Raw genomic sequence first — 22,030 nt, 5'->3', positions numbered from 1 at the left:
TGAGAATAAACATTAAATGGACAAAAGTATTGGGACACATTTCTTCCTTTTGCAGCTAAAAACAACTTCTACTCTTTTGGATTGTTTATGGAAAGCATAAAATATTGGTATTCTTCCACACTAAACTCATCCAAACATGCCTTGCCTGGTGCCTCGCTGCAACAACTGCACTTATTAGTGCTCCTCTAGACACCAGATGCATGTCAAAACACGATTAATTAATGAGTGGGCTTCTCTTCCTGTGTGGAAGCCGGAGCAGTGGCGGGTAACCAATCGGAAAGAGAGGAATACATTAAAGCAGAGAACAAGTGCTTGACCCACTTCTGTTTGCCTCATGGGAATGGGAGCTGTGCAGCGCGAACGCTTTGGCGCAGACGGATCTTTCTGTTTGCGGCGTGCATATTCTAGTAGCCCATTTCAAGCAATGACTTGCAGAGTCATCCTCTACAGCGGGGCTCCGTCCTTCGCCATGACACGAGCATACCTGTTTTGTACCAAAAAGTCCACCAGGTGCAACGAGGTCTGGTCGGCGGTCCGTACAGAGTAGTGCAGTGCCGTCTCTCCGGCTTCCTGCAGGGGGCCATCAAACACAGCAGTGAGGCAGTGTGGGATTTAGCGTCCATCTCTCAGCATTTTAAACAAGACGCAGTAAACAAAATGGCTCCTAAAAAAATAAGATCCACCTGCTAGGCTCCTTGGGATTTTTATGTTTTTGCAATAAATCTTTCTGTAGATAGATTGTCTGTATAGGTCTGAGTAAAGCTGGGCAGAATGTACATACAAATCAACCAAATCATTAGGTACACCTGCGGATTCTAATGAGATCCAATAGAATAAGTGTAGTCAGAGAGGTATTGATTTAACTAGGAAAATACTATACAATAAAGTTATGTGTTTCTAGTGTGGCACAGTGAACCTCCTCTAAGAGAATATAGAGAAGGAACTGGGGTTAGGTATCCCTAACCTGTGTATATAAAGAAAAAGTAAAATATTTTAAAAAATTCTTTTAAGTAAGAAAGGCCTAGAATATAGGGCTAAAAGTGCTAAAATAGACATACTGTATATTTGTCAGGATTTACAGCTACAGCTGATATACAGCTGATGCCTCCTTAATAGAGAAAAAAAGATTTTCCATAGTAAATTAAGTGGAGTTTAGTCTTTCTCTGCAGGAAATACAAATACCGTATTTCCTTGAATTGCAGCAGGGCATATAGTATGCGCCTGCCTTGAATTACTGCCGGGTCAAACTAGCTTCGCAAAATAATTAGCGCATGCTTAGTATTACCGCCTGGTCAAAGTTCTGACGTCACGAGTGACACTTCCCCTGTCATCATTTTCAAAATGGAGGAGGCTGATTTCAATACCGGCAATTTGAAATTGCATAAAGGGAAGAAGATTAAGAGCTACTCAGTAGGTTTCAAGGTCCAAGCTATTGAATACCGGTATGCTAAAAAGAACAGTAATCAGCCATGTTTTATTAATATACCTGTGGAGTAGACGGTCCAACAGACAGGCAGGGCACACCGGAGCCCGGCCCAAGATGGCGGTGAGCAAACGGAGAGGAGGAGCGTAAGAGCGACCTGGACTGAGGTTTTATTGAAAAATAAACAATGTCAAACTGCTCAAAACATGTCCTTCCTTGGCTGTCCTGGGAACCCGCAAGACGACGGCTTGAGACCGTCACAATACCGCAGCTGCGTGTGTAAAATATGAGTTATTAAATGACTCCCGCCTCCTGGTGGTAGAGGGTGCTAGTGATCCTTCTTGCGACTACTTGGCTGCAGAAGAAGTGACAATGAGTGACGTGAATTGTGCTGGGACGGCGGATATGACGCGGCGGGGGCACGACGGACCTTTTACGATGTAACACCTTTGCTGGCTATGTAAACAACCGGGCTGAAATAAAGCATGTTCCAGTCCTTAATACCCAGTGTATTATTTATACAATAACACTTCCTGGTGGCAGCGGTCGGATAAAGAGATCCCCCACGGAGCAGAACGGGAAGGGGAGTAATTCTGTCGTCGCCCCCGCACTTGAGGAGCTGGGCTAACTGATAGCAGCGGTCTGATAGCAGTTTTCTAAACTGGACTTTCAATCGAAACAGGATGTAATAAAGGAAGATCTCCATCGAGAAAGAGATACTTTTAAAACTGAAGAAAGATAAGGAAGACTTCCATAAACAAGTTATCGATGCTTTTGATCAGAAGGAGCTGGCATGGATTTAATTTATAAGTAAAGGTAAAACCATAATAACTTTTTTTTATTAAATGTGCTTTTCATGATGGTATTCTTACATAACACTCAAATTTTTACTGCATGTCTTTGGTAAGTGCCGGAGTGAGAAGATGTTTTAAAATAATTAGCGCATGCTTACTTTTACCGCATGCCTTTGGTAAGCGCAGGAGTGAGAAGAGGTTTTAAATGAATTAGCGCCCCGGCGGCAATTAAAGGAAATACAGTATATTAATTTTGCCTTTAATTATAGGTGAAGCTTAAAATATGTTTTTTCTTTATTTTTCTCAAGCACCTGCAGCCGCCAAGCAGTTGGCTTGTATTACATGCCATTGTGTACTTAATGAGTGTATATATTCAACAAGTTCATCCTGCAGTCCTGACGACTACATTTAATGCAGATATTCGAATAGCAGCTGATAAGATATCGCAATGCCTTACCGGTCCTGCCTCCGGGAGAGGCTCCATGAGTTCCACCCCCTCGGCGTAGACCTGGACAAGCGATAGCAGGTCTCTGGACTGGACCGCTTCGTACAGCTCGATCATTTTGGCGGCGGCGGACGAGCATGTCTTCCTGGCGTACTTGTGGTCCACGTACTTGGCGTTGATGAACTCCTTCCTCACCGTCCTAATGGGAGCAAAAAAATGGAGCTGTGTGAATTTTGGACTGGGTGGTAATTCTGGGTTGAGTCTTTTGGAGAGTACTCACATGTCGCTGGAAGGGGTGGGCTTTGGTGAAGGGGATGACAGGTTTCCCTCCATGATCTCATTGAAACTACTGTTCCCAACATTCTTGGCCAGCTGGAGGAGGAACAAAAAGCAGTATTTTATATAATCAACTATAGGTTTTTGAGAAAGAGCATTGGTATTATACAAAAACACAGTGCCATAAATGCTTTAGTTATAACAGGCACCGGAGAAGGGAAAACCTACCTCTCTTTGAACTGGTGATCATATGTGAACAAGTATATTGCACAACACAGCAGCAACAGAAGCAATGTTGTAATAGCGGAAAATGTTTTACACACGAGGTTCACAAAGGTTCAAGATGTGACTTGCAATATCTTAAAGCAAACGCATAGGTAATAAAGCTGCAGGCTGATGACCATTCATGAAATTTCAAAAGCAGCTAGTGCCATTTTGTGGATTACATTAAAACAATGTATTAGGAGGTTTCCTACAGCATCAGTTAGTCAATGTTTTTTTTTTGACCAAACACGAACTGCAGACCCTGGTCGTTACTGTATTTTCTTTTGGAGACCACACACATAGGGACTATAAGAAATTTTGCAGTTAATCAAATACAACACAGGTGTCCAACCCAAGGCCCAGGAACCAAATTGTTTTATGTGGTAACAAAAGCCTACAAATAATGTACTTTATTAAATTCATTTCGACTTACTAAATGTGTTCTTTCAATTATGACAAATTGGATGTACTGCATACAAGTGCATGTATTTATTTTAACTTTAATACAGTAGAAGTATGATTTGCAAATATCTATAATTGCAAACTTACCCAAACTGGACCCAAATATGCCTCTGTGCAGGACAACATGATTAATTCACCCCAAATCAACATCAAAGTTTTAATTAGTGTGATGAATAACCACGGGAGGCAGATGTTTTTTGTTTCTCTATCGTCACCGGCATTTGAGTGACAGCCTCGCTTGCATCCTTTGCCTCCTGGCCAATCAAAAGTGTGTAAGGAAATAGCTTTTTGTGTGCGCTGCAGTGGATACTAGACAAGGCAGCTACAAACACATACTTAATCCTTGGGAAAAGTTTTGATGGTGACTAGGCCTTAGTCAATAGTGAATGAAAATAATCGAACAATAAATGAAAATGAAGTCATAATACTTAATTTTATAGCATCGATAAACTTCTATGTGTTGGTTTTCCCAGTCAAACAGGGAGAAAGAGAAAAAAGTCTCACTCGCTGCATTGATCTCAGCACCTGAGCGCCTTTATTTAACTGTAAAACTAACTGACCGGAGTGAGCCCTCTTCTTGATCCTTCACAATCTTTGTCATGTTGGGCGGAAAGCAAGACCACTCGCATACACACGTAGGACGCACGACAAACAGAGCCTCGCTCCTCGTAACTCACATGTGACAAGTTCCGCAAAAAGACAAAAATTAAGATAATAAAATATTATTACAAATAATTTGGGAATATTTCGGCTTCAATCCTATAAACATGGAGAAATACGAGCGATGCTGTGATCACATGATGAAAACAAAAAACAAACAACATAGTTTTTCAAGAAGGAAAAGGAGTCATTTTTATTTTTTGTTTATTTACTCGGGATGACTGAAAGTTATTTACCTCCCAATTACAGTAAAATAGTAAACATTTCTACAGTAAAGAGAAATAAAAGTTTGTATCTTTTTAAATGGTCACTTGCATTATTATTTATTATCATTATGTTACATTATAAACACTATAGTTTTTAGCAATGGGAATCTTCGGCCACCTCACGATTTGATTATGATTACAATTCAGGAGCTACAATTAGATTAAAAGTTAATTATTGATGCAGTATTATTTTTCGAATATCGATTCAGTTTTACTTTTTTTTTAGTTTCAATAAATACAGTACGCGTTTATCACTTGCAACTTTACAAAAAACAATTAATTTATTTAAGTCATGAAAATGTGTGCAAAACTGGACCAAAAGTGCCCGAAAGCAAAGGAGCTGGTCGGATCTCTCGATAAGGTGACTCCCTGCAGTCAGCCAAATCATGAAACTGTCTTAATTACTTCAGTTACGATAAATAAATCGATTATCGATTATTGACGTTTACTAATTGATTTTTTGTCTGAATGGTGATGCATTTAAAAATTGATTATTTCCCCCACCAGTTTAAGAGCATTACTGTAGACAAAAGATCTGTCTGCATAACGCCAAATATTTTTCTTAAGTCAATTATTTCATATTGTTTTAATGTGTGGCACCTGGAGACTAGAATATGTTGATTGACAATATAAAAGTAACAAATCTTCTTTCACTTGTTATTTTCCCAGATTAACGTATTTTTATGTATAAAATATGAAAATAGCAATCGCAATTTTGGAGAAAAAAAATCGCAGTTAGGTTTTTTGTTCAAAATCGTACAAATGCTTCAGTCATTCATTTTGTGTGCCGCTGCAAACCTTAGGACTCGGCCATTTTGGGGATGTCACTTCCTGTGCACAGTACAGCACAAACAGGGGCAGCTATTTTGAAGATGGGTAGCACCCACATCACATCCTGCTTACAAAGTCCATTACTCGGTCGCCACTTCTCAGTGCTTTAGTGAGTGTTTCTTTTCTTGCCGTTCACCGAGTTTTGTCTATTTTGCTTACTCAATATGATCTAAAAAAAGCCAACAAATTAAAATAGATTTTCCTTACCTTTTTGTTTTATTATTGTAGCAACATGGTTGGTTACGTTTTTGAGAGCACCAAAGGGGCTTTTTTAGTGTTGTGCGCATTCAGTTTAGTTTGTCATTGTTGTTGGGTTATTTGGTCAGTTGGGAAATTGTTGAGCCATTACCCCCTTGTTATCTTTTTTTGATATATATATATATATATATAGACACACATATATATTTTTTATACATACACACTCATTATAGTGTCTTCAAAGTGTGCATTCTTTTACTTAAATGGAAACATTATTTCGAGGCTAGAAACAATTATTAATGTTTACGTTCTTTCTTATGGGGACCTCTGCTTCACTATACAAAAATCCAATTAAGTTTGAAAATTGAGGTACCGCAACAAACATTATATTTACATAATTTAACCACGTCTTTAATAAATAACAAGTTAACACATTCAATTAATCACATTTTGCAATAATCATGTAAATACACAGATTAATTATGTAATTTATTTTGACACCACATGCTCCTTTAGCTTAATTGTGATTACTTGAAAGGCAGACGTGGGTAGTAACGCGCTACATTTACTCCGTTACATTTACTTGAGTAACTTTTGGAGTAGTTTTTATGCAACATACTTTTACTTTTACTTGAGTGTATTTATAGAGAAGAAACGCTACTTTTACTCCGTTCCATTTATCTACATTCAGCTCGCTACTCGCTACTTTTTTATCGATGTATTAATGTTTGTTTTGGTTAATGACAGAGCTTCAATGTAGAATCTACGCATGCCTGCGTTTCACCAATCACATGCAGTCACTGGTGACGTTGGACCAATCAAACAGAGCCAAGCGGTCACATGACCCGACTTAAACAAGTTACAAAACTTATTCGGGTGTTACCATTTAGTGGTCAATTGTACGGATTATGTACTGTACTGTGCAATCTACTAATAAAAGTTTCAATCAATCAATCAAAAGTGTAACGGAAAAAAGACACTTTTTATTTCAACCGTACTTCCCGTTCTAAGCCTAAAGACTGATCGCACAGTTCCTGCCTTCACAATAAAAGTGCTGCTCCATCGCGCCTGCGCTAACAAAATAAGAGTATCCGAAAGCCAGCGCAAACAAGCTAGCAAGCCACGGAGTTTGCCGCCAATGTATTTCTTGTAAAGTGTATAAAAACAAATATGGAAGCTGGACAGATAAGATGCCAAAAACCAACGACTTTCATGTGGTATTATACAGAAAAGAGGAACTTTTTTTCTCCTCCATTTGAAAACGTGAACGTCTGATTCCAATCATTGCAAGTCATCAGAATCAGGTAATACACCAACTTATATTCTTGTCTTCATGAAAGATACGAATCTATATGTTAAACATGCATGTATATTCATTAAAACACCTTCAACATGTGAACAAAAACGGCAAAATAAATAAATAAAAATTATATACTGTATATATAAATGTATATATAAATGTGTATATATATATATATGTATATATATACATATGATATGTGTGTGTATAAATGATTTGTGTGTGTATGTATGATATGTGTGTGTATAAATGATATGTGTGTGTATGTATATGTATATATGAGGTAGATCACCTCAACTTGGTCATTTACTAAGTAATTGATAAACCTTGAAAAACTTATTGTGGTGTTACCATTTAGTGGTCAACTGTACGGAATATGTACTGTACTGTGCAATATACTAATACATGTTTTAATCAATCAATCAAATCAATGAATGCCTACTGAGGCTATGGTGCTGTTATGTTATTGTGGCTCAATGTGCCATTTTTTTTATTTTATTTTAATGTACTATTATTTAATATATAATATTGTTTTAGTTGCTTAAGAGATATTCCTGGCTCTAAATTTGCTCATTGCTATTTTTATGTTTTTGTGCATTATTTTTTGCCGTAATCAGGTTACTCATCAGTTACTCAGTACTTGAGTAGTTTTTTCACAACATACTTTTTACTTTTACTCAATTAAATATTTGGGTGACTACTCCTTACTTTTACTTGAGTAATACATCTTTAAAGTATCTGTACTCTTACTTGAGTACAATTTCTGGCTACTCTACCCACCTCTGTTGAAAGGTTGCCTAAAAAGGAGCGCGGGGTTGCTGGTTGGTGTGCTCGCAAGCAAATTTCCCTTCAAAATATATACTGCAATGGGACATAAGCTAAAACTGTTATGAAAATTTAACAAATGAATACTCTACATTTAAGTAAACGTTTTAAAAAAAATTCTGTATGACATTCCGGCAATAAAATTGCATTTGTATCGAATTATCGGGTTTAAGTTAATTTCAATTACGCAAGCGAGTAATGAATTATGATGAATCATGATTAATTCAAATTTAAAAGTGGGATTAACATGATTTCAAAATATAATTTGATAGCTCTAATACCTACATCACATTTTATTTGTCAAAATAAATAAACAAAATACTTAGTTATCTGCTTGTCACCCTGACTTAGGATTCAAAACAAGTTATCCATCAAATTGAACGTAAAAAAATGTCATCAAAGGCATAAGCAATTGTCTAATAATATCATGAGGAGATTATACATCATGACTCGTCTCGGGTGTACCCTGCCTCCCGCCCGAGTGCAGCTGGGATAGGCTCCAGCCCCCCGCAACCTCGAAAGGGACAAACAATACAAAATGGATGGATGGATGGATTATACATTAATATTTATGTATATTTAATGTTGCAAGCTGACTGATATATGGCCCTCAATGAAAACAAGTTTGACACCCATGGATTACCTACCGGCTTTAATTGGATAGTTTACACTAACTGCTAATAAATATCTACACATCTAGTTCTTTAGACACTAACCAAGAGTTCTGAGGTCCCCAGTTTGTCGAGCTCCATGGACTGGATGCGGGAGATGTGCACCCCCATCTCTCGGTGGATGCCGGAGCACTCGATGCAAGTGAGGATGCCCAAATTGGTGGACAGCCACTTTGGATCTATGCACAAGAACACACGTTAGGATCTACACATTGGTGCAATACATATTGCTCCCGACTGCACTCTTTCACAATGTCTTCCGCAAATGGATTCCCTGATTCTTGAATGATTAAAGAAGCTGCAGCAGAGGTGGTAAGCCTTGTCAACTGCTATTAATGTTTTACACAAGAACGCGGTTTTCAAAAGGGTGTACATGTGAAAAAGAAACGTTTGCAATGCAGGAAAGTGTGACAGCCGTGTGTGTGCACAGACGCTTCCAATCAGTCGATTAGAACTCAGCTCGGCGGGGTTCAACTACAGTTCGGGGTTGCTATGGCGACGCTGATGGCAGAAGCGTTCACCTCTCAGAGACTTACCACATTGGTATGAATGACTGATTTATTTTCAGTGTAACAAATGTCAGGATTGAAGGGAGTAAAAATGTGCTAGTACACAAAATTCTTCTTCACTTGCCCTCGTTTTTGTCACTTTTATTTATTTGCAAAGCTTAAAAATATTCAGTAATTTGCAATCAACCATGTAAAATGTTTTAAATTACTAGAATTCCTGAATCCAATGGTATAATTTGTATTATCGCTTGAAAGTTGTATACTCAAAATATTGCAAGGTATAATTTGAAGATTAGGTTTATTTCAAACATGTATAAAGTTTCAATATGATACATCACATATTGTACATATTTTTTTTTTCTCCTTACACTAAGTTGAAAAGGAGTAGGAAGACACAAATCTTATTTATTCCTACACCCTTTACTTCACAGCAATTACTAACACATATCTTCACTTCCTGTTCTCGATTTGTACACAATGTATAGAATGGTTCTCTTCATACAAAGTAGTTAGGTCAGTTATGCTTTACTAACACATGTCTTCACTTCTTGTTCTCGATTTGTACACAATGTATAGAATGGTTCTCTTCATACAAAGTAGTTAGGTCAGTTATGCTTCACTAAATGAAATGAATGACATATTTCAATTCGTTCAAGAAATTTATCCTAATTCTTCTTCATTATACCTTGTAAACACATTTAGTTTGAACATCTTTTTAAACTGGTTCACATTAGTAAATTGTTTGACTTATTCGCTTAATCCATTGCATAATTTGATTCCACATACTGACATATTCAATGTTGTAAGTGGTGTATGTGGATACAAATGCTTTAAGTTAGACTTCTCAAAAATTATATTTCCCCTCTTTTGTTGAGAAAACGTTTTGTACATTCTTAGGTAGGAGGTTATAGTTTGCTTTGTGTATAATTTTAGCTTTTTGCAATTGCACCAAGTCCTTGAATTCCAATATTTTTGATTTAATAAAAAGAGGGTTTGTATGTTCTCTATATCCAACATTATGTATTATTCTAACTGACCTTTTTTGTAACACAGTTAGTGAATGTAGTGTCCTTTTCTAATTATTTCCTTATATTTCTACACAATAACTCAGATATGGTAACACCAGCGAGCAGTAGAGAATATGGAGTGATTTTTGGTGTAGAACATATTTTGTTTTATTCATTTTTTAAATATTTCTTGCTACCTTATGTTGTGTTTTTTACATGAGATATTTGGTTAATTTTAACATCTATAATTAAAAGCAAAAATTTGATTTATTTTACTTGTTCAATGTTTACTCCGTCTATGTGTATTTGTGTTTGACTAGCTCTTCTACTGTTATCAATACCATTATCTTATTTCTGCAATGCAGGCTAGTGTGACGATCGTGTGTGTAATGGCGGTTGAGTCATTCTGAGTGCAATTGTTTATCTTTGCAAATTCATTATTGTGGGTTTATATAGGGTTTATCTAACTCAGCTGTCCTGTGAAATGAAATGGGTTCATGCATAGCAACAGTGGGAGCTATGACCCATCAATTCCCAATGGCAGACAAAAAAACAGTAAACTAGAATAAGTCATTTATCATGGCAATTAAGGGAGCAAATTGTGAGGCCATCCAAAAGATAGCCCAAGAATGTTTTGTTTTCTCGTTTACACTCCAAAAAGTCTGTTGTCAGGGCCAAAAACAGAGCTGCTATGTGGACAAATGGTCGAAATGCACATAAAAGTGTGCGTATTTATACATTTCGCTTTATCACAAGTGTGGTAGACAAAACAAGTGCACGAAAGATGCACCAGAGCCAAACGGAAACTTGTTAATGTTTTTTTTTTTACTGCATCGACCAACAACTGGCAACACAACCCTGTGTTTTGATGCAATCCTGGAGATTTAAAAAGTACAGCTCAGCGGTTTTGAGCTTGTCCTGTGGTGAAAACAGAGAGTGAGAGAACGAGAGAGAGAGAAAGGGAGAAAGGGAGAGAGGGAGAGGCGTAGGCCGATGGGAACACAGCGCCAAAAAAACAGTGAGTCACACATGCCATCAGGCAAGCCAGCGCCCATCCACAGATGTACTGAGCACAGAACAGATGCGAGCCAGTGGACGGGTCACAGGGAGCATGTTGAGCATGATGAGAGAATGACCTCCATTGCTGATTACTACTAAAGAATAGGAGAATATTTGATGAAATGGAGGAACAAAGAGGCAACCTCTGCAGGTCATTACTGCGACAAGAACTTAATACTAAAGGATTAGAATGAAAGCGAGGGGTGGATGCGATGAGATTTAATAGGAGAAGACAAAGATGCGGAACATTAGCAGGCCTCGGTAAGGAATGCACGGGTCGATGCAGCATGTGTGACTTATGTAACATTTATCCATCCATTCATTTTCTTCCGCTTATCCGAAGTCGGGTCGCGGGGGCAGCAGCATAAGCAGTGAAACCCAGACTTCCCTCTCCCCAGCCACTTTGTCCCGCTCTTTCTAGGGATCCCGAGGTGTTACCAGGCCAGCCGGGAGACAGTCTTCCCAACGTGTCCTGGGTCTTCCCCTTGGCCTCCTGCCGGTAGGACGTGCCCCAAAAACCTCCCTAGTGAGACGTTCGGGTGGCATCCTGAGCAGATGCCCAAACCACCTCATTTGGCTCCTCTTGATGTGGAGTAGCAGCAGCTTTACTCTGAGTTCATCCCAGATGACAGAGCTTCTCACCCTATCTCCAAGGGAGAGACCCGCCACCCGGCGGAGAAGAGTCATTTTGGCCGCTTGTACCCGTTATGTTGTCCTTTCGGTCATAACCCACAGCTCATGACCATAGGTGAGGATGGGAACGTAGATCGACCATTAAATTGAGAGCTTTGCCTTCTCGTTCCGCTCTTTCTTCACCACAACGGATCGATACGGCGTCCGCATTACTGAAGACCTCGTACCGATCCGGCTGTTGATCTCACAATCCACTTTTCCCCCACTCATGAGCAAGACTCCTAGGTACTTGCAATCCTCCACTTGGGGCAAGATCTCCTCCCCAACTTGGAGATTGCACTCCACCCTTTCCCGGTCGAGAACCATGAACTTGGACTTGGAGGTTGTGATTCTCATCCTCGTCGCTTCACACTCGGCTGCGAACCGATCCAGTGAGAGCTGAAGATCCTGGCCAGGTGAAGCCATCAGGATCACATCATCCGCAAAAAGCAGAGACCTAATCCTGCAGCCACCAAACCGGATCCCCTCAACTCCCTGACTGCGCCTAGAAATTATTTCATAAAAGTTATACACAGAATCGGTGACAAAGGGCAGCCTTGGCAGAGTCCAACCCTCACTGGAAATGGGTCCGACTTACTGCCGGCAATGCGGACCAAGCTCTGACACTGATCGTACAGGGAGCGGACTGCCACAATCAGACGGTCCGATACCCCATACTCTCTGAGCACTCCCCACAGGACTTCCCGGGGGGCACGGTCAAATGCCTTCTCCAAGTTCACAAATTACATGTAGACTGGTTGGGAAAACTTCCATGCACCCTCAAGGACCCGGCCGAGAGTATAGAGCTGGTCTTCCATTCAAAGACAAGGATGAAAACCACACTGTTCCTCCTGGATCCGAGGTCCGACTATCCGGTGTAGCCTCCTCTCCAGTACACCTGAATAGACCTTACCGGGAAGGATGAGGAGTGTGATCCCACCATTGTTGGAAGCACCACCCCGGTCTGCCAATCCAGAAGTACCGCCTCCGATGTCCACGCGATGTTGCAGTCAACCAAGACAGCCCCACAGCATCCAGAGCCTTAAGGAACTCTGGGTCGATCTCATCCACCCCCGGGGCCTTGCCAGCAAGGCGCTTTTTAACTACCTCGGCAACCTCAGCCCCAGAAATAGGAGAGCCCACCACAGATTCCCCAAGTACTGCTTCCTCACAGAAAGATGTGTTGGTGGGATTGAGGAGGTCTTCGAAGTATTCCTTCCACCCATCCGCAAGAGCTGCAGTAGAGGTCAGCAGCACACCATCCTCACCATATGCATTGTTGACAGTACACTGGTTCCCACTCCCGAGGCGGTGGACGATGGACCAAAATCGCTTCGAAGCCGTACGGAAGTCGTTTACCATGGCTTCCCAAAACTCATCCCATGTTCGAGTTTTTGCCTCCACAACCATTGAGGCCGCACTTCGCTTGGCCTGTCGGTACCTCTCCGCTGCCTCTGGAGTCCCATGAGCCAAAAGGACCCGATAGGACTCTTTCTTCAGCTGGACGGCGTTCCCCAATGCTGGTGTTCACCAACGGGTTCTAGGATTACCGCCACGACAGGTACCAACCACCTTGCGGCCACAGCTCCAATCAGCCGCCTCGACAATAGATACACGGAAGGTCCACTCAGACTCAATATCCAGTGCCTCCCTCGTGACATGTTCAAAGTTCTTCCAGGGGTGGGAATTGAAACTCTCTCTGACAGGAGACTCTGCTCGACGTTCCCAGCAGACCCTCACAATGCGTTTGGGCCTGCCAGGTCTGTCCGACATTCTCCCCCACCATCGGAGCCAGCTCACCACCACGTGGTGATTAGTAAAAAGCTCTGCCCCTCTCTTCACCCGAGTGTCCAAAATACGAGGCCGCAAATCCGATGACACAACTACAAAGTCAATCATGGAACTGCATCCGAGGGTGTCTCGGTGCCAAGTGCAATTATGGACACCCTTATGTTTGAACATTGTGTGTTATGGACAATCCATGACGAGCACAAAAGTCCAATAACAAAGCACCACTTGGGTTCAGATCCGGGCAGCCATTCCTCCCAATCACGCCTCTACAGGTTTCACTGTCGTTGCCAACATGAGCGTTGAAGGCCCCCACCAGAACAAGGGAATCACCCGAGGGAGCACTATCCAGTACTCCCTGAAGGGAATCCAAAAAAGAGTGGGTACTCTGAGCTGCTGTTTGGTGCGTAAGCACAAACAACAGTCAAGACCCGTCGCCCCACCCGAAGGCGGAGGGAAGCTACCCTCTCGTCTACTGGGTTAAAGTCCAACGTGCAGGCTTTGAGCTTGGGGGGCAACAAGAATTGCCACCCCAGCCCGTCGCCTCTCATTGCTTGCAATGTCAGAGTGGAAAATAGTCCAGACCCTCTCGAGAAAACTGGTTCCAGAGCCCTTGCTGTACGCCGAAGTGAGTCCGACTACATCTAGCTGGAACTTCACCAGCTCGCGCATCAGCTCAGGCTCCTTCCCTCCCAGCGAGGTGACGTTCCACGTCCCAAGAACTAGCTTATGTAACCGAGGATCGGACCGCCAAGTGCCCTGCTTTGGGCTGCCGCACAGCTCACACTGCAACCGACCTATATAACCCCTCCTATGAGTGGTGAGCCCATTGGAAAGGGTACCCATGTTGCCTCTTTGGGCTAAACCCCGCCGAGCCCGGCACACCAGGCGCTCACCATTGTAACCCACCTCCGGGCCTGGGTCCAGAGGGGAGCACCGGTGACCCGCGTCCTGGCGAGGGAAATCTAGGTCCTCGAGTTGTACTTTTCATTAAAGTCTTTGAGCTGCTCTTTGTCTGATCCCTCACCCAGGACCTGTTTGTCTTGGGAGACCCTATCAGGGGGATTAGATGCCCCCGGACAACATAGCTCCTAGGATCATTGGGACACGCAAACTCCTCTACCACGATAAGGTGGCAGCTTAAAAAAGAGACTTATGTAACTTATGTAACAGCGGGACGTAATGATGATGTTGCCTCTCAGAGCCTAGAAAATGTCTCTCTCTAAAGTCCCCCAATTGGACTGCGGCGCCGACACACGCACCTGAAGCTCCGCAGTCGCAGCACAGTTCGTTGCCCGGCATGCGGAGTACATCCTCAATGATGGCTTTGGTCAGGTCCTCCAGGCCGTCCTCGCTGCCGCTGGTCTGCTCGCCACGGAACGCCATATTCAAAGCCTCCTCCTTGCTGTTGGTCAACACCGATATCCAGCTACACACGGACGTAGAGAAAGATATGAAGAGGTTAGGAACCACACAAAAAAATTTTTTGCAGCGCCCCCTATGAGTGGTGCTCAAACTGTTTAGTAGAAGATGCTATCATTCATAATATAATACAGTTATCCTTTAGAATTATTTGACAATTGCTCAATTGGCTTATGGCCAAATAGTTAGGTTCCCCTGCAGATGGAAGCCATATTTTTTAACCAATCACTTTACACACAAGTGTGTCCCAAATTTTGTGGTTTGGATTACCACCCTGAAATTACAGTGGCTGTTTTGTCCTGTGTGAGGAATTTCAAGTCAATCAGACGTATGGGCTTTAATATCAGCTCCAAATCCGGTTACAAAAAATAATATTTTGACAGCACTAATTTAAATACAAATATATTTCTAAGTGGATTGATAGTTCTTTGATGACTGTGGATCAGTTTTTAACATTCACTTAAAACTAGAGAATGGAATTTCAGTACAAATGGTGTTTGACTGCTGAAAAGCCGAACTGAAATGTTAAAAGTTAGCACGCCAGCCAGGTAGCATCAAATAACAAAACATGACTGTTAGGCGTATTCCTGTCAAATGGGAAAATCAAGCTAGCGATAACGATAACAAAATTATTGGCAAGCGTAAAATTACCAAATATCCTGTCAAATTTGCTCAAAAACTATCAAGTTAACATTAGCATGCTGACAAAAAAAGAGTCAAGTAACACAATGTAAGACTCTTAGGTACATACCGGCAAAATGAGCTAAAGAAAAAAAAATACAGCATCCTAACAATTTTATACGTGAAATGAAATCTTTGACTCTGAGCTGCATACCTGCAAAATTATCTAAAAAGCTAGCACAACAAACATTAGCATGTTAATGTTAGCAATTCAAGCATTTTGACTTTGTTTCAATCAGTGGTGTCTTTGTCAGAAAATTCATAGCAACACAGTAGAGATGCATGTTTTGATACATTTTCACCCTTTAGTGAGACTCACAAATCCATCCATCCACTTTCTACCGCTTTTCCCTTTTGGGGTCGCGGGGGTTGCTGGAGCCTATCTCAGCCGCATTTGGGCGGAAGGCGGGCTACACCCTGGACAAGTCGCTACCTCTTCGCAGGGCCAACACAGACAGACAACACTCACATTCACACACTACGGCAAATTCTAGTGTTGCCAATCAACCTATCCCCAGGTGCATGTCAATCAATATTGGTGGTAGTCAACCACAATATTTTGTTATCTATTTCAAACGGACTCATACAATTTTATGAAAGCACCATCACTCTTAGTTGAATTACCTTTGCCAGATAATTTTCATTAAAAGACAACAAATTGAAAAATGCAAGAGTCCACTAACAGCTATAGATAGATCCAATGTGTAAATGATTATTACCTATTTTAATGAACAATTTTTGATACAGTTCACTATATTGAGTGGTGGGTGGGCACACAAAGAGCACTGTGGTTATCACAAAGCACACAGATGGGAAACACCATGTCGGCCTTTCAAACACGGCGTCCAGCAGTTTCCCTACAAAGCACAATCTGCTCATACACGCGCACACAGACGTGCCGTTACTGACAATGTGCATGAATACATTAATATCCCTGCTGCTAATTGAGGGTTGCTATGGAACACTGAATATTTCATCAAATGCGCCAAGATGCTGATGCTGACAATGTGCGTGAGAACGAGGGGAAGCGGTCTGCATCCCCATTGGAGCGACATATGCACAGAGATAGATGTGGGGTAGTCAAGCCTGCAATGACGCAGACTGCTGCAGCAAGCACCTCAAAGTGACAAATGCATCAAAGGTGCTGCCTGAATATATTTAGCATGTATTTTTAGTAATCTGCATTTTAGTGCAGACATGGGAATATTCCTGTTAAAGATGCGTCACAGCAGGGACTGCCAAAAATATATTTCGAGTAATAGCCTACTGGCTTTTTCTCTCTTCCGGGACTTTCAACAAGATTTTAGAGAGTCTGAGGGGACCATGACACTAATTGCCATTGTAGGTGTTTCATAGGCTTGAGCTGTTCACAATAAACTCAACCAAGCACAATATGACGGTACTCACATGACAAACTCTTGCTCATCCTCAGCTTGAAAATGATATGTCCGGTTATCTGCGGGATACAGAAATCATATTGAGCACAACTTGCAATGTGTGGAAATCCCTGGCGGAGGTAAAATAATGTAATTTGAAACTTACGAGAAATTAGATCAAAGCACTTCCTGTCCTCCGGGCTGGGCTTGACCTGGCAGGTGAGAAGGTTGAGCTTCACCGGCTGCCTGTTGGACTGAAAGGAAAGACAAATGCTTCGTATTGTTATTTGGATCGACAACACCGTCACGTTAATTTATGTTTATCTGCGTAGGCCAGCTCTTCAGACTTGGATTTTTTCACACAATTTAAAACAACACCTACTGTAATTTAGGGGGTTTAGCTGCATCACCATGTCATGTGGTAAAGACCTTTGGGGACTGATAAGCACGTGTGTACATTTGGAACCTTCACCCATCCATCCATTTTTTACCGCTTGTCTCGTTCGGGGTCACGGGGGGTCACTGGAGCCTATCTCAGCTGCATTCGGGCGGAAGGCGGAGTACACCCTGGACAAGTCGCCACCTCATCGCAGTGCCAACACAGATAGACAGAAAACATTCACACTCACATTCACACACTAGGGCCAATTTAGTGTTGCCAATCAACTTATCCCCAAGTGCATGTCTTTGGAGGTGGGAGGAAGTACCCGGAGGGAACCCACGCAGTCACAGGGAAAACCTGCAAACTTCACACAAAAAGATCCCGAGCCCGGGATTTAACCCAGGACAACTCAGGACCTTCGTAATGTGAGGCACATGCACTAACCCCTGTTCCACCGTGCTGCCCATTTGGAACCCAATTGGTTGAAAAACATGCCCGCCATGAGGCAAAATACAGGAGCTTTGCAGGGGCACCTCATTAACTGCACATAAGCCAGAGAGGAGCGGGTCCCCTTTGGGGGCACGGTTCGATGTCAAGGGGGGGGTGCGTGTGAACACGCTTTACCAGTATCAAAAAAATTGATCACTACAGTAGTTAAGGTTGTAATTTTGCTTCATCCTTCATTTTGAGCGTGAGTGAAGAATACGTGAAGAATGCCCTACCGACCTGATAAGACCTGGGAAGTCTGAAAGAGAAAGAGATGACACATTTTTATCCGCTAACAGATGGTACCCTCATAACAGATAGTTGTTTGAGTGCAGTGCGTCTCGTCTCGCTGCTAGTCCCACTACCTAATGCTCCAGTGAAATGCAGGATTCTCACAAGAATGAGGAAAAAATACAACCTTACCTACTGTTCAAAACATGCTCATTGTAGCCATTAATTCTGACTTCCTCAATTTGATTTAGAAAAAATACAATCAGCACAAATTTTTTTATTCATTTTTGTTTGGTAGGTTAGAACATTTTATATATTGTGCTCCCAAGTTAATGTTGCTGATCTATTTGAATGTATAAAATATTTATTGAATTTATCTAATTTTATTTGTCAGTATCAAACGGTTCAAGTCGGTCAAAAAGTGAAAAGTTTAAAAATAAGGATATAAATATTTTTTCCAGGCAAACCATTTTCTGTCACAGACTAAAAAATAATGTTAATAAAGTAATTATTTATTGTATGTTGATCTATATTTCTTTCTTTTTTTGTGTTCTTAAATGTTAATACGGATACAATGATATGCAGATGTGTACTTATAACAATTCTATAGACAAATTACCCTATTTATAGTCACGACAGAGAGTAAGGTGGGGCGTGAAATGTTTTCTTCTTCCTTGGGGTGTGGGGGGCGTATTAAAATATAATTGAGAAAGCATAGACCTTTGACCATTTGCAGTACAAATATGGATACAACATAAAATTAGGCCAAAGTAAATAAGGATTCAATTGTGCGAAAAAAAAAAGAAGTCATTTTACCCATGGAAATATCGATTGTGTTAGGTCGTACCAATAACTAATAATCATGTGTTTGCACTCATAAAATTTATTTTGATAGGGTTGGCTTGCATTAATGAAAGGTCCTAATGAAGCTTCCTGTATATCAGGGGTAGGGAACCTATGGCTCTAGAGCCAGATGTGGCTCTTTTGATGACTGCATCTGGCTCTAAGATAAATATTAGCTGACATTGCTTAACACGATATCCGGTTTCTACCGCACCTGTTCAAGAAGTCGGATTAATGGTAAGAAGTATTTTATTTATTTTTGGTTAGCCTCAGAATAACAATTTTATTAAAAAGAATAAGAGACGTATTATACTCTAAAAATGTTGATCTTTCTTAAAATGCACGCATGTAGTTGTATTCAGTGTTAAAAAAAATATATATATATGGCTCTCACGGAAATACTTGTACAAATATTTGGCTTGTATGGCTCTCTTAGCCAAAAAGGTTCCCGACCCCTGCTATATATGAAATAAAAAAACTCTGCAAAGGTGAACTGGAGCATGCAAAGTTAGACTTGAGCATTGCAGGCGACCCCAGAGCTACTTTTAGCAGACAGTGATGATGTCATCGCGTTTGAGGCGACCTCTTCTCGCAGCTATTGTGTTTGTCACGCCATCATACAGAGCGTAGACTGCGATTATGAGAATATATATATATTTTTTTATATTTAGCTCCTCTGATGATATTGTTGATGTATACTTATTCAGAGTAAATCCCGAAACTAACATCCTCCTTTGAGCTTTCCGGCATCCACCTGGAAATGAAACAGCAAAAGAGTGGCGACGGCGCTTGCAGCGTACGCACATCCAGAGATGAGTCACCCAGGAGCAGCAGGCCGAAGGAGGAGGGGCACGTGAGGAGACGGGGTTGCCATGGCGACCAATCTATGTCAATTCCACCCTGCTGCCAGCTTCCAGATTGAGATAGAGAGAACGCGGCATGGCCTCCCAGCGCGTTGTTCTCATGCTCATCCCGACAGTCGCATGTAAGGTGATGAAGGGAAGGTGTGTGTGTGTGTGTGTGTGTGTGTGTGTGTGTGTGTGTGTGTGTGTGTGTGCGTGTGTGTGTGTTTGGGGGGTGTCCCTGTGTTAGCATTGTTTTCTACTCACTGTGGCATGAGAGATGGTGAGCATGCCCCCCTTCACTGAGCACTGCCTCCGCTGCCACACCTTCCTCAGCCTGTGAAGGGGGGAAGACAGCAGAAGGGAGGTTTAGTTAAAGGGTCATCGCGTCTTTTTTCGTCCACACTCGTGACTCACCCGTCGCTCTTCTTCAGCAGGTAGCCTTTCTTCTCGCTGCCAAACTCCTTGTTCCCTTGCAGCTGGTGCATGCTGTAGCCACCTTGCTTGCTCTGAGAGTCCTGGCGTACACATACGCAAAACGACCGTAAACAACACAGTTGCTGCTAGCTAACATCCAACACAAACATGCTGCAAAACATCTCACAAATCATAATACGAAAATAATAAAGAAATTGCTCGTCTATATATCCAGGCATATTATCAACACAATCCAGTCACCATGCAAATGAGCCTGGTAGTGGTTACATGCAGCATCCATATTATAGCTTTTCTGTTCAAAATCTTAGATCTTCTTGTGGAAAAGGTTGCATATTACAGGAGTCCGACATAAATAGCAAACTTGTGCAAAATGACAAGCCTCTTTGTATTTTGATAATATCTGTGCCAATGTTATAATTTTCCTTTACACATTTCGCTACCAAAAATTCTCTAATTGAACAGTGCAAGCGGGATTTATGAACCCCTCTGTTTGCAAACTTTTCGGTTCACAAACTTTTTGATCGTGCCAAATATGCTTCAGTGTGCAAACCATGTCTTTGTGTAAAAACGCTTCATTCCCGCTGGCAACCATTTTGTGTTTGCTTGTATTGAAGAGATTGAAGAAGCCGGCTTCGTGTCACAGTACGTTTTTAATTGTGATGAGAACGGAGAAAGATGCCAAAGCTGACTTTTTTTTCTTTTACAGCGGTGGAGAAAACTACCTCTCATTCAGCGGGTCCTCTTCCAAGAGCACAACACACACACGGACCCTCCCCTCATCACCTCCCTTCTGCCCCTCGGTCTGCACCCTTCTCTCTTTTTGTGAACGGCTCCTTTGCCAATATTAATATACTGTAAGTGGGTTTTACCTTTTTAAAAGTTTATTATTTTTGCAATATGATTGTGAAAGTTAAGGATATTTGGGATTTCTGACCGTATGTGAGGGCACCAAAGACACTTCTGCGTGTGTGCATGTGTTGGCAGGAGTTTAGCTTGTCGTTGTTTTGGCTTGTCAATAAAGAAATGTATTTATCACCTTTATGTTGTGTTCAAAGAGTACAAACCTTACTTAATCGAGGCTGGGAACCATTATTCATATTTAAATTATTTCTTATAGAAAATTTGCTTAAATATACAAGCTTTTTGATTTGAACCCTATTCAAGAACTGATTAAATCATAAATCAAGGTTCCACTGGACATACAACTCTTTATATATACAATTAGAATTACATTTATTGTCATTACGCATGCATTAAAGAATACATGGTAACATAATGGGGTTTATCATCAGATTCGGAAATGAATTATTTTGCATCCGGTATTTATATATGTATGCTCAAATATATAGTTTGAATATTTAGAAACATACAAAGTCAAACTGGATGTAACAGATAGAGAGCAATATATACATATACACAAGTTTTGATATGAATATCCCAGCTGCATTCGGGCACAACGCGGGGTACACCCTGGACAAGTGGCCACCTCATTGCAGTGATATGAATATGTGAACTAAATTATAGTACATAAATAGTTATGAGCATATAAAACTAATATAGATAATTATGTTCCAAACATACAAATTTGTCAAATCAGTGTGAAAATAATAAATGGAATCTGTGGGTATGAGAGCTTAAAAGGGAGACAGCTCTGGAGAAAAAGCTGTTCTTAAGTCTGATAGTTTTAGTCTTGACAACGTTATATACTTAAATAATGATTTGGAGTGCATAAAAAACTTAGCAACCTAGCTTTCCTAAACCACATGGTCATTTATAGTATATTGCACAACACAGCAGCAATGCAACCAACCAATGATATAATTGCGCTAAGGAGAAAACTGCTAAGCCAAGACAGGACAGCAACCGCTAAATTGATAGC

At 41.2% G+C, this 22,030-nt stretch overlaps 1 protein-coding gene and 1 long non-coding RNA gene across 8 annotated transcripts in view; one reads left to right on the top strand and one right to left on the bottom strand.

Annotated features, from left to right (window-relative positions):
- asap1b (ArfGAP with SH3 domain, ankyrin repeat and PH domain 1b) overlaps positions 1 to 22,030 on the bottom strand; it is a 119,063-nt gene that overhangs the window by 16,405 nt on the left and 80,628 nt on the right. For all 7 annotated transcript variants that reach the window (XM_061921726.1, XM_061921728.1, XM_061921729.1 and 4 more), the window contains 9 exons: positions 20,131 to 20,231; positions 19,981 to 20,050; positions 17,096 to 17,183; positions 16,961 to 17,009; positions 14,713 to 14,879; positions 8,461 to 8,594; positions 2,943 to 3,034; positions 2,675 to 2,861; positions 485 to 570 (listed from right to left, as the gene is read on the bottom strand). In XM_061921726.1, coding sequence (XP_061777710.1) covers positions 485 to 570; positions 2,675 to 2,861; positions 2,943 to 3,034; positions 8,461 to 8,594; positions 14,713 to 14,879; positions 16,961 to 17,009; positions 17,096 to 17,183; positions 19,981 to 20,050; positions 20,131 to 20,231 — 974 coding nt within the window. The remainder of the gene's footprint in view (positions 1 to 484; positions 571 to 2,674; positions 2,862 to 2,942; positions 3,035 to 8,460; positions 8,595 to 14,712; positions 14,880 to 16,960; positions 17,010 to 17,095; positions 17,184 to 19,980; positions 20,051 to 20,130; positions 20,232 to 22,030) is intronic.
- LOC133569418 (uncharacterized) lies at positions 10,914 to 21,176 on the top strand. The gene is made up of 3 exons (XR_009809808.1): positions 10,914 to 14,911; positions 19,611 to 19,856; positions 20,858 to 21,176. It is a non-coding gene; the product is annotated as an uncharacterized LOC133569418 (long non-coding RNA).

The sequence above is a fragment of the Nerophis ophidion genome, linkage group LG15 (assembly GCF_033978795.1).
Source record: "Nerophis ophidion isolate RoL-2023_Sa linkage group LG15, RoL_Noph_v1.0, whole genome shotgun sequence".
Classification (NCBI taxonomy): Eukaryota; Metazoa; Chordata; class Actinopteri; order Syngnathiformes; family Syngnathidae; genus Nerophis; species Nerophis ophidion.
The sequence above is the reverse complement of the archived record's forward strand: the minus strand, read 5'-3'. Positions and strand labels throughout refer to the sequence as shown.